The following is a 12218-nucleotide window of genomic DNA, read 5'->3' on the forward strand; positions in this document are numbered from 1 at the left end:
GGGACAATGAAGAACTCCAAAAAAGCCAAGAAAAAATAACAATCACAGCGTTTTATCAAAAACAAACAGCGTCATTGCTGGGAACGTCCCAATCATGAAATATTAACATCGACACCTGCAGAGAAATAATCAAAGGCGTTTGCTCTCACCGGAATCAAGCGCAATGTAAAGATAAACGTTTGTTTTTAATCTTACTTGCACTCTGGGAAAATCCTAATTGTGTTATTTAAAATGTACATTTCATGTACATTTTACATCATCATTTTGCCCCGCCCAGCGAGAGCAAGTCCAGCTTCCGCCTGCGGGAAGTTCCGATGGGCGGCGGGCGCGCGTGGCGCCACCTCAGCCCGTCTCCTCGTCGTCCTCGCTGGCCGCGTTGTCCATCCGCCGGCGCCGCTGCGACCATTCCCCCCCGCTGAGCGCCGCAAAGGCCTCCTGCTGCTCCTGCAGCTCTCGCAGCTCGCCCTGCAGCCGCTCCAGGTGAAGCGCTCGCCGGTTCCTCAGCAGGCGGCCCGGGAACGGGTTCATGTCCGCGAAGGCCATTCCCATCAGCTTCCTGCACGCACGAGCACGAGCACGTCAAACCCACGGCGACATCGAGTGGCATCGCGCACACCTCAGGTCGGCTCGCGCGAGTGAAAACAAGACGTGACGTCGGTGTGTGCCAAAAAATCGATTCTCATAACAATCCTGATTCTCATCGAGTACCAGATTTCAAATGTCCCCAAATCGATTTTATTGAAATGATTTTAGACCGTCTTGCCCTTGTTTGCGTGTGCCTTTATTGGGAGCGCCGTTCATGTTTTGGCCACTTAGGGGCAGTGTGGTTCCGCACGTTCTGTTAAGTCACATTAGAAAGAAGTCGAAGGAAAAAGTCACCGTCAAGTTATGCCAATCAAAGTTGCTTTTCTGCAACGTAGGAAGTGCAAATGGCGCCGAGAAATGCTAACATGCTTCTCTGCTTACATTCCTTTTGTCTGAATAGCCGTTCTACGCTAATTAGCATTAGCCAGTCATGGCGATTCTTTGCACATCTGGAAATTGAAGCAGAAATGATGGTTTAATAAAATCATTTGGAATGGAAAATGGATTCTGAATTGAATCGAAGACCCCAAAATCGGAATGGAATCGCGAGACCGTCAAAGGTTCCCACCCCGACTGAGACGTGTCGTCAAACTGCGCTGAACGGCGTTATGGCGCCTCACGACCTTCTGCTGACCCAGACAAAATGAAAAAAGGCTCTTGGTCGATTTCAGAACATCAGAAGCAAATGTTTGACTTTTCAAAAAGAAAAGAACGTTTGACATCTTGACTCGGGTCGTCCTTCAAGATCAGTTTACGGCACAGGTGTGACCGTTGCCGTTACCTGGCGTCCGTGACGGTCTTGGTGAAGAAGCGAAGGTATTGGTAGATGTCCACGCTGTCGTGGATCTTCAAGATGTCCTCTTCTTTGTATTTGAACAGGGCCAAAGCGTACCTGAACATCACCTGAAGCGCAAGACACGTCAGTGCGTGTGCGTGCGTGCGCGCGCGCGCTCGTACCTTGGTGCCCTCGTACAAAAAGGCGTCCCACAGAGGCAGCAGGATGTCGCTGGGAAGACTTTCCACAAAAACCACCAGGAACCAGTTGAAGGTGACCAGAGACACGTCGATTGCGTAAAGGTCAAAGTGCGCCGCGAGTCGAGGAAGCTTCTCCACCAGGAAGTCCTTCAGGACGTGCTGGTCCGCCTGTCATTGGGGACGTCAGTCGGGCGGGCGGGTCCACGTGCCGCTTGTACAAAGCCGAACGCTCGAACGCTCGAACGCTTGCCCACCTGTGCGGCCAGCAGGTTCTTGGTGTAGTAGTCCTGAGGCATGATGGCGTCCACCACGGCCACCAAACACCAAAACGCGTCCTCTTCGCTCTGGAGGACCAGAAGCGCAATGGCCGCCAACCTGGGGGACGGACGCATCGCGGCGGACACGTTTAACACGCTTCATCCAAAACATGAAAGAAAGGGAATGTGGAATGAACGGAAACCGAAAGGAGCCATTTATGTCCTGGAATGCCCTGGCATGTGGGCAAGGAGAGCCGCAGACAGAATTTTGTTACAGATTAACCTGTTACCGGCTGTGGTGGATAATAAAAGAGCGTTTAACGGCAGGTGAACTCGGGGTGCGAAGAAAAATCGATTCTCATAAGAATCGTGATTCTCATTTAGTACGATTCAGAATTTGAATGTCCAAAATGTTAGAAAAATTTAGAAAAAAATTGTTTTCTACTGCCTTGCCCTTGTTTGTGTGCGCTTTTATGGGGAGCACTGTTCATGTTGTACCCGAGTTGGCCACTTAGGGGCAGTGTGCTTCCGCGCGTTCTGTTAAGTCACATTAGAGAGTAGAAGGAAAAAGTCACATCAAGTTATGCCAATAAAAGTTGTTGTTTTTGCAGCGTAGGAAGAGAAAATGGCGCCGAGTCACGTTAACATGCGTCTGTCGACATTCCTCAAGTCTTTGATATGAATAGTCGTTCTTTTGAGTGATAAAAGTGCCACGAGTAGCGCGCTAATTAGCATTAGCGAGTACGATTAGCGCAGATCGCGACGATTCTCTGCATATCGAAAATTGAAGCAGAAATTGTCGTCAATCAAATCATTTTGAATCCAAAATCCATTCGGAATCAAATCCAATTGTGAGACAGTCAAAGATTCCACTTCACCGCAACAGAAGTAGAAAAGAGTTTTACGGCTTTTTCAAACTTTTTTATCAGCTATGGGCGTCGACGGTTCGGGGCGAATCGTTTCACCAAATAAATGAAAACAGAATTTTCAAGTCGAAAACACGTCGTTTGCGCCAGCGTCCGGCACGAAAAGGTGGTCAAGCAGTAATCGAGCTTCGGGCCAAGCCGACCTCCGCTCCTGACGTGGCCACGCCTCTTACAGGCACGCATCAACGCGCGGATGCGAGGGGCTCGCTTCTGATGTTGTTGCGCTGCCGCTTGAAGGTCGCACCTGTTGAGTCCCTGGCAGTAGCCAACGGCGGGATCGTGCCAGGAGAAGGCCAAGAGGATGCGCCGCAGCTGCTGGTGGGCGGGGCTGGAGGGTGAGGAGAAATGGCGGTTGCTGGTCAGGGTTCGGTGAAGGTCCGACTGGATCTGCCCGGAGGCGGGATGAGGACACGCGCGACTCTTGTCGCACAACTGGAGACACACGAGCAGACGTGACGGACGACCGCAACGTCCCGACAGCAACGGCAAGACCGCGCGCGCCGTCGCCGACCGGGTCGGGTAACGACGCCCCATTGCGGGCCGCCCCCTCGGGACGCGCCCACTGAGGCATAAATAGGAGATGAATGAAAGCCTTTTAAGGATTAGCAGTCCAGTTGTGGCTTAGCGCGACCTCCGCGGCAGGCAGAACATCCGCGTGGACCGCCGCAGGTGGCTAAGAACCGGTTCCGAGGCGACGTAATCCGCAGCCGCCGGTCAGGTGACTTGCCGACACAAGCGGCGCGGGAACCTACCTGCCGGTATCGCTGAGGGTGTCGCTCTCTGGCGGTCCTGGTCGTGACTCGGACCAAGCGGCGCCAGACACGCTGCCGGTACTCTTGCGGGACGCCGGCCCGCAGCAGACCTTTGAGTTCCGGCGAAGGGCAAAAGTCATCATCCGACCTGCCGGCGAGGTACTGAGCCCAGCGACTCAACAGGGGGCGCTCTCGACCCTCCTGCCACAAAAAACAGACGGCGTTTGGCGACGTGTCTCGACGGGAGGCCGGCGCCGGCCAGCTCGGACCTGTTGCAGCAGGTTGTGCGAGCGGATCTCCAGCGCTTGGATCTTGGCCAGAAGCTTCACGTCTTCCAGCTCGTAGTCGGGAATGATCTTGAAGCCGTACTCGTCGTGAAGGCTGCCGGCGAGGGCGTCTTTGGACTTCTCGGCCGGCCCCCGCAGAGCCTCCCCTACCATTTTGTGGATGGCGCGGCGCTGGTCCGGATCCAGATTCGTGCTCTCCTGCAGCTTCCGCAGGACTCCCAAGTAGCGACTCTCGGCATGGCAGTGCCGCGCCTCCAGGCCGGCGCACTGCGGGGAAAGAGCGACCGTCGGCCCAGACGCAAAAGCGGCGGGCCCGGCGGTCCGACCGACCCACCTTGACCATCAGACTTCGCTCCTGCTCCGAGCTCTTCCTCCACAGTTTGGTTAGCTGGAAGATCTCAGAGTTCAGAAACTTGTTCTGCGTCTTGTAGGCCTCGATGTCGTCCTGAAGGAGGCGCAAGCAAACGTGAGCCGGCGGCCCGACGTGCCGGCGGCCGCCATTTTCCTGACCTTCAGGTCCTCGATGCGTTGCTGCAGTTGTCTGAGCAAGTCGGGGGCGGAGCCGGACCAGGTGGAAGTCGGTGGGCCGGGCGCGCACACGTGATCCGAGACGGGAAGCTGGGCACAGGACGTACGAGACGGGAAGATGGGCACAGGACGTACGAGACGGGAAGCTGGACACAGGACGTACGAGACGGGAAGATGGGCACAGGACGTACGAGACGGGAAGATGGGCACAGGACGTACGAGACGGGAAGCTGGGCACAGGACGTACGAGACGGGAAGCTGGGCACAGGACGTACGAGACGGGAAGATGGGCACAGGACGTACGAGACGGGAAGATGGGCACAGGACGTACGAGACGGGAAGCTGGGCACAGGACGTACGAGACGGGAAGCTGGGCACAGGACGTACGAGACGGGAAGATGGGCACAGGACGTACGAGACGGGAAGCTGGGCACAGGACGTACGAGACGGGAAGATGGGCACAGGACGTACGAGACGGGAAGATGGGCACAGGACGTACGAGACGGGAAGCTGGGCACAGGACGTACGAGACGGGAAGATGGGCACAGGACGTACGAGACGGGAAGCTGGGCACAGGACGTACGAGACGGGAAGCTGGACACAGGACGTACGAGACGGGAAGTGCGAGATGTTGGCCGCGGAACGAAGCTGACCTCCCGCTCGTCGTGGTTCTTCTCTGTGAGCCGCCTGACCTCGTCCCGCAGTTGCGCCACCTCCAGGTCTCTCTGTTGTAGATCACGTCTGTCCGCCGCCGCCGCCTGCGCTCGCTCCGCGCGTCCGAGCAGGTCGGTCGCCTGCCGCTCGCGGTGCCGCAGCAGTTCCAGCCGCTCCTGCTCGCCCTCCGCCGCCACAAAGTCCGCGCACGTCCGCTTTTCCCGCTGGGCCGCCTCCAAAGTTTTGTGGAGGAGCCACACCAGCTCCTGCAGGGGGCGCAAGACACGCTTGGTTGCCAAGTCTCGAGTGGAACAGACGGTCTGAAGCGGTTTGGGGATCCCCCAACTGGCAAAAGCACCAATGCGGATCGTGACCAGGACGTGCGGCGGCGGCGGCGGCGGCGGCGGCGGCGGCGGCGGCTGCCTTTTACTGGAGCGCATGAAAAGGACATTTGCGGGGAATTTGACACATTTGGAGACCAGCGCAACGTTTGTTCTCCACAGGCCTTTGGACATTAAGCCCAAGATGGCCGCCACCTTTTGGGATGGCCAGCAAATGAGCCTCCATGATTGTCGCTGTTACGGATCGCGGGCCAAAATCCGCGCTGAGGAAGTTACAAAAATGCTCGCTTTGACGTTTCCTGACCTTCTGCGCTTTCACTTCCTCCATCAGCGTTTCCTTGTCCCGCTGGAGACGGGACACGGTCTCCGAAGACGCGCCCGCCGTCCTGGCGGAGGAGCTCGCGTTCTTCTCCCTCCGCAGAGCGTCCGGCGGCGCGCCGGTCGCTGTCGGCGGCCCGGCGGGAGGTACCGTCGCGGAAGCTGGAAGAAATGCGATCAAGTCCGTGACGAGGTTCCGCATTCAGTCGGACCGCGAGCGATCCAGGAGACGAGACGAGCGGTACTCGGGGAGCGAGCCTCGCCGCAGAGATCAAAAAGGCGCCAGTCGCCGACACGTAAACCAAGCCCGCCATTGGCGAAAGACGCCACATCGGGCCATCAAAGACACATTTTCACGTGACGCGGCGTTTTGATACGCCGCTTCCTGGTACAGGTCGGAATGCAATTTTGATTGGGGCGGAGGTTGTGGGTTGGATCCCATGCCATTGTGACCACGTGGACGTTTTCCTTGAGCAAGATGTTGCGTCATCGGTAGTCAAATAAAAAGCGCTTTCTAAAATGAAAGTAGCACTTCCGGTTCAAATTTCGTGTCTCCGGATTTAAGAGAAAATTGACATTGATGGACGGAAATATTGGACGAGAGCTCGATATCAGTGGCTGGTGTGGTATCGTTGACGACGCGTGCTGGTATCGGTGCGAACGCGGGCGGGATGGACCGTCGTCGTCGGACTGGTACTTACCGGCGCCATTGGGGGTGGCGTCCACTTGGACTCCGGCTGCAGCTGGCGCGTAGAAGACAGTCTGCGCGCACTCTTGAGACGACCTCTTACGAAGACCGTGGACGGCGTTCCTGTCACGGGACACAAAGAGTTTGAGACGACCTCTTACGAAGACCGCGGACCGCGTTCCTGTCACGGGACACAAAGAGTTCGGCCGTTTGCTCGCGTCCCCGTTTGGAGGCCAAACCCGACTCACTGGATCTGAATGAAAGGATGTTTGATGGACATGTTGGCGAGCGGCGTCCTTTGCGGCGCCTCGTTGGCGGCCTCGTCCCCCACCAGCCCCGCGGGACTCGTCATCGGCGGCAGGAAGTCGTCCGCGGCCGCAGGGAGCGCAAGCGCCGTCATCGCCGAGCCTTGCGAGCCACGCCCACTCTCTTCGAAAAAGAAGACAGCCATTTGCCAGCGACCAATCGAATGAGCGCATGCGCGTCATGTTGTGTTCGCTAACGCTGCTCAAGTGTACGAGTGAATGTTCACGTTTTTCCCGCAACAACCACAAAAGCCATTCACTGCTGTCTCTCTTCGGCGAGCAGCCATGTTGGATTTTTACTGTCTCGGCAACAAAAGAAAGACTTTGACGACATCACGTCTGCTCTTTGCTCATTGGTTAATTCCTGTCATTTTTTGGAGAGAAAGATGAATTCCACGTCTGTTAGCTGAGGTTTGCCCCGCCTCCGAAATGCGACGGAAGGGCGGTCGGAGCGGTCGGAGTCGGGATTTCCAGGCTCGTCATTGCCCACTTGCACTTTTGATACCAGTCAACAGGGGGCGCTGCTAACGCTCATCAACCCGGAGCACTTGTCCTCATTTGAGTCCGGAGTCCATCCCGGCCGGCTTTGGGTCGGACTCCCGAGGCCGGTCCCATTGTCAGCTCGCGCGCAGACAAACAAAGGATTGGTCGCCAGCCAATTGCCAAACAAATACAAAATCCAATTCGCGATTCGATTGCAGTCACGTGACCAGCCGGCCCGAATGGACGTCTGCGTGCGCGTTCTGCGTCCTCGTTGAAGCTAACATGCTAACATGCTAACGTGTTTGTGGAACGCGAGAGGAAGTCGCTCGCACAAGTCGGATGAAACGTTCACAAAAGGTTGCTCGGCTTTCACAAGTCGCACAGAACGTTGCAACGTTTGCGTGCTGGGACGAGTTGCCGCAGGTGCGAAATTCCTCGTCAACATGTCAACGGATGCAAAACACACAAACGCATCATCTGTCAGGGTTATTTTCATTAGTTCGTTTTTATTCCCTTTTGAGTTTTGTTTTTTAAATAGAGTTCGTTTTAATTCGTTTTCAGTTCTGTTCGTTTGAGTTATTTCAAAAATGTTTAATTTTAGTCTCGTTTTATTAGTTTTCCTTTTTTAAAACGTGTTGCGCAATATGTCGTCAAATGGAAAAAGCGACGTCCTTCTTACCTGGTGTTGCTTTTGCGCTAAATGAAAAGTCAAGCGGGCCAAATTGTGGCCTCGGAGCGCCGTCGCCGGACGGCGCGTTTCGATTGGCCGCTGCGAGATGACGGCACTTCCGCGCCATGCACTCCAAAACGTCAACAAAAACAAACAAACAAAACACAAAGGGGAACAAAATTCTCAAATAAAATGTCCTTATTACGGTTCATGTTGAAAGAAATATGCTAATGATGACATTTAAAATCATCATTCATTAAATTCATGACAAAAGACGGAAAACAAGCACATTTTCACTATAATTATAGTTTTGTAAATGTAAAATGCAGTTTCAGCATTTTCCTTTTTCTTTTATTTTGTTAACCAAATGTTTTTGGAATATCAGTTGGAGTTATTACGTTAGTTTCAGTTAACTAAAATAAGCATGTGTCGTGTTGTTGGAGGTCAGATGAGCGACCTGCGAGGGTCGCAGGTGAGGTCGCGATTGGTTCTTCCGATGATGTCGCTCACAAGACGACTGCGCCACAACAGGAAGCTCCCGGGAAAAAGCCGCTTCCTACTTCCTGCCACCCCGCCCAGTTCCACCGCATTCCTTCTCCACAGCAGCTGACCTTCGGCCCCGCGCTACAAACACCTGGAACTGAACCGGCGCCACGTCCGCCGCGTTGCCGGCCCGCGTGACCGCGAGGCATCTTTAAAATAGGACATGACTGACAAGCAGAGCTTTCCCAACGGCGCCGGAACCAGAAGCGGACCCCAACCAAACGGACTGAGAGCAGAAATAAGTCAGGCCGGCGAAAGCGGATGAAGGGCAGGTGGAGCGCCGCGCTACGGGTTCACCTGCGATGGCGCCGGGGGCGTCGGTCTGTCGGTGACGCCGGCGTTTGAGCTGCAGCTGCCGCAGCCAGTATAGCATCAGATCCCGGGTCAGCGCCTGAGGAGGGCAGAGCAGAACACGGCGGGTCGAGTAGCATGTTTGCCACGGGTGCGAACTGTCAAACGTGTACTTTTAGGGTGTAGGTCCGCTCGGGCGTCTCGATGCGGAAGGTGCCCAGCTCGGCCTTGAGCGGGTAGCTGAAGGTGGCGGAACGCAGGTCCACCCGGCCCAGCGCCGTCACGTCCCGCGGGCTGCGGTAGTAGAACATCTGGTTCTGATTCTCCTCGTAGGTGAACCAGCGCCGCTTCCAGGCCCGCAGAGGGCCGCCCTGCTTCTGCAGGAAGCCGCAAAGTTTGGGCTCGCCTGAACTACTCGCAAAGGCGGGGGCGTCCCGGGGATCCGGGTCAGCAGGTGAAGGAGTCCGATGGGGCTCAAGGTCAACGGGTGGAGCGGCGTGATGGGGGTCCGGGTGAGCAGGGGCGGGAGACTGGAAGGGTTCCAAGCGAGCAAGATTAGGAGTCTGATTAGGGTCCGGGTGAGCGGGGATCGGAGCGGGGATCGGAGCGGGGTGGGGGTCCGGGTGAGCAGGGGCGCTAGTCTGAGGGAGGTCTGGGCAAGCCTGATGGGGGTCCGTTTGAGCAGGAAGCTGGGGTTCAAGGTGAGCAAGGGTAGGAGGAGTGTGATGGAGGTCCAGGTCAGCAGAAGTACAAGTCCCATGGGGGTCCGGGGAACTAGGAGTGGGAATCTGAAGGGGGTCCAGGTCAGTGGGAAGAGGAGCTGGATGAGGGTCCAGGTGAGAAGGGCTCGTCGTGAGAAGGGGGTCCGGGTGAGCAGGAGGAGGAGTTTCACGGGAGTTCAGATGAGCAGAAAGGCGGCGGTCCGAGTGAGCGGGGCAAGGATCTTGCTGGGGATCCGGGTGAGCAGGGCAAGGAGTCTGACTGGGGTCCAAGTAAGCAGAAGCAGGAGACTGCAGGGGGCCCAGGTGAGCGAGAAGAGGGGTCTGATGGGGGTCCAGGTGAGCGAGAAGAGGGGTCTGATGGGGGCCGAAGTCAACGGGGAGAGAAGCCTGACGAGAGTCCAGCTGAGCAGGTTTAGGACTCTGGAGGTGAGCAGGACGAGAAGACTGAGGGAGGTCCAGGTGAGCAGGAAGATGAGCCTGACGGGGGTCCAGGTGAGCAGAGGGTGGAGCAGCAGGTGTGCTTGAAGTTCTCTCCTCCTGCTTCATCACCTTTTCTTCAAAAAGTGGAGTTTCTCCCTGAAAAAAGGATCGCGAATGTCCATGAGAATCGTTTTCACCTGCCATCAGCAAATCCGGGTCGGGTTCCGCTGGGCCACTTTTGCTTTACACGATGCAGATGATGTTTAACAAGATGGCGGGCTTCTCCTGCAGGATTCTGCCGAAGGAGTCCGATGGGTCCGACTCCGGCGGCTCTCTTGTCACGCGGCCTCCGCTGGAGTAGGATTGGTCTGTTGCGTCTCAAGTGGACCCCGCGAGGTTTCTGGGCCGCCGCGGCGGGACACGGGCCGGCGGGCTCGGCGCTGGCGGGCCAACGGAAACGTCACAGCATGCCGATGCAATCCGAGCTGGGCAGGAAGTGACAGACGGGAGGCGCCGGCGTCATTTCCTGTTCAGTGCTTTGCGTCTGTCCTGAGGAGAAGACAAACCATCAGCTGGACGCCAACTTCGCAACGCTACTTGACAGGAAGTCGCTCGCGGGAACAAGGACAAGCAAGCGAACAAACGCAGCTGCGGAAAAACTCACAAATGAATGGAGTCGGTCTACGGACGCAGCGTTTCGTCGGCTCGACGGACATCAGATGGAGTACGATGTGATATCTTCTATTATATACATTTGTGAAAAAGGATCCGCTGCCAACTTCCTTTCCAGCTGTGAGGCCCGTTTCGGCAAACTGGCCAGCGCTCGGACTTATTTATGTATTTAGTTATTTTGCCGCTCGGAGTTCGCAAGCGCCAATCACAAGCAACGACAGTCGTCGTGAGTTAGCGTGAGCTATTTTCCAAATCCAGATGTGGCCGCAATTCCCGTCTCACAATCAACGCCTTTTCAGGCCTGAAGGCGCTGATGGGCGGGAAAAAAGAGAGAATAAGGCCCTTGCAAAAATACATTTCTCATTCGTACTATTCTCGTACTTTTAATCAGCACTCAAGTGACTATTGTAGTACATTGAATTAGAATCCACTTTAGCAGTAGTGTGACTTGCAGTACTCGTACCCGATGCCGTGCAGTCGTGCTTCAGGACCCTTGGAAGAAAGTGGAAGACGGCGAACTCACCGTGGGGCGTGGCCTGGAAACACCTGCCTTGCCAGATCCTCTTTGTTGACAGCTGCAGCAAACGCACAAGGAAGTTGGCGGGACTTCTTTGCGACGACTTCCTGTCGTGTATTTGTGGTGCTCTTTCACGTCCTCTTGAGTTCTTCTTCTTCTTCTACGGTGTCTTGTTCTCGAGCGTCTCTGACGATCTCGTCGCAGTTTGTTGCTTTTTGCGGGCGTGTGTTCTGTCACGCCCTCGTCAGTCAACCTTCCACTTCCGCCTTGGACTATCAAAATAATAGTACCGTTCATTACGTTGGCTCATTTCACAATAAAATCGTCTTAAAACGGACTTTTTGTTGTGCCACACTAACAACACGTGTACAAATACTCAAGTATTATTACGACTTCCACAGAGCCTAAAACGGGATGTTTTTTTAAGCTTGTATTGAAGAATCTCCGCCAGCAGATGGCAGCGCGCGCGCGCGCACACACACACCCAAAGGGGCGCAGGGCCTCAGGTTTTGCAGAGCGCTGATTGGATGAGAATGTCTAAAAATAGCCTTACAATCAACTTCATCACAATCATCATCATCACTTTAATTTTCCTAATAATCGCCCACGTCATAATCTGCATCATCATCTTCATCATATTCACAATAATAATTTAGAATCTTTGCCATCTTCATCATCTTAACACTTCAAAAATCATCATCATCTTTGTTGTCTTCATTTTCGGCAACGTTAGCAGCATCACCTTCATCATCGTCATCATTCATAACTTGTCCAGTCATCATCTTCATCCTCATCTTCTTGATGTCGTTGCCGTGGTTACACGACTCACATGATCCAACTTTTCACTGTTATTGCTCTCATGTCTATTTGAGCAGTTCTAACGTGTGTGTGTGTGTGTGTGTGTGTGTGTGTGTGTGTGTGTGTGTGTGTGTGTGTGTGTGTGTGTGTGTGTGTGTGTGTGTGTGTGTGTGTGTGTGTGTGTGTCGTCTTTGTCAATTTGGTCAAAGTTGAGACTGCAAGCCACCGCAAAAAAGAAGACCCCCCCCCCCCCCCCACACACACACACTGTGCCCCCCTTTCAGATGCAAAGCAAGCAGACATATGGAGAGGAGGCGTGTCGGCCTCCTAAAGATTGTGATTGTATGACAAATCACGTGCGAGGACAGCATCCCTGCCCCCTCCCCCGTAGGTCCCCCCCATGGCCGCCCTCGGACAACAGCTTCATTAGGCTGAAAGAAAGTTTTTGCAGCTTTGTCAAGTCAAGACTCGCAGCTCGTCGTCTCC

The 12218-nt window shown here is 55.0% G+C and overlaps 1 protein-coding gene across 7 annotated transcripts; it reads right to left on the reverse strand.

Moving 5' to 3' along the window:
• Positions 1-36: 36 nt before the first annotated feature.
• On the reverse strand, positions 37-11182 carry tbc1d2 (TBC1 domain family, member 2). 7 transcript variants are annotated; one of them, XM_086086890.1, is made up of 16 exons: positions 10941-11182; positions 8777-10294; positions 8610-8703; positions 6560-6740; positions 6325-6434; positions 5610-5785; positions 4964-5230; positions 4293-4400; positions 4117-4227; positions 3765-4049; positions 3496-3696; positions 2988-3175; positions 1815-1935; positions 1543-1728; positions 1367-1488; positions 37-556 (listed from the first exon to the last, which is right to left on the reverse strand). In XM_086086890.1, the coding sequence occupies exons 2-16, from the start codon at positions 9947-9949 to the stop codon at positions 343-345; spliced, it is 3537 nt and encodes a 1178-aa protein (XP_085943016.1). In that variant the 5' UTR covers positions 9950-10294; positions 10941-11182; the 3' UTR covers positions 37-342. The 7 variants fall into 7 exon arrangements, 6 of the variants coding, with proteins under 6 accessions (XP_085943016.1, XP_085943012.1, XP_085943011.1 ...); XM_086086886.1 differs by having other exon boundaries at positions 1367-1728; positions 8777-10289; XM_086086885.1 differs by having other exon boundaries at positions 1367-1728.
• Between the last annotated feature and the right edge of the window lie 1036 nt (positions 11183-12218).

The sequence above is a fragment of the Leptonotus elevatus genome, chromosome 10, assembly GCF_054856555.1.
Source record: "Leptonotus elevatus isolate MCC_2025b chromosome 10, RoL_Lele_1.0, whole genome shotgun sequence".
Lineage (NCBI taxonomy): Eukaryota > Metazoa > Chordata > Actinopteri > Syngnathiformes > Syngnathidae > Leptonotus > Leptonotus elevatus.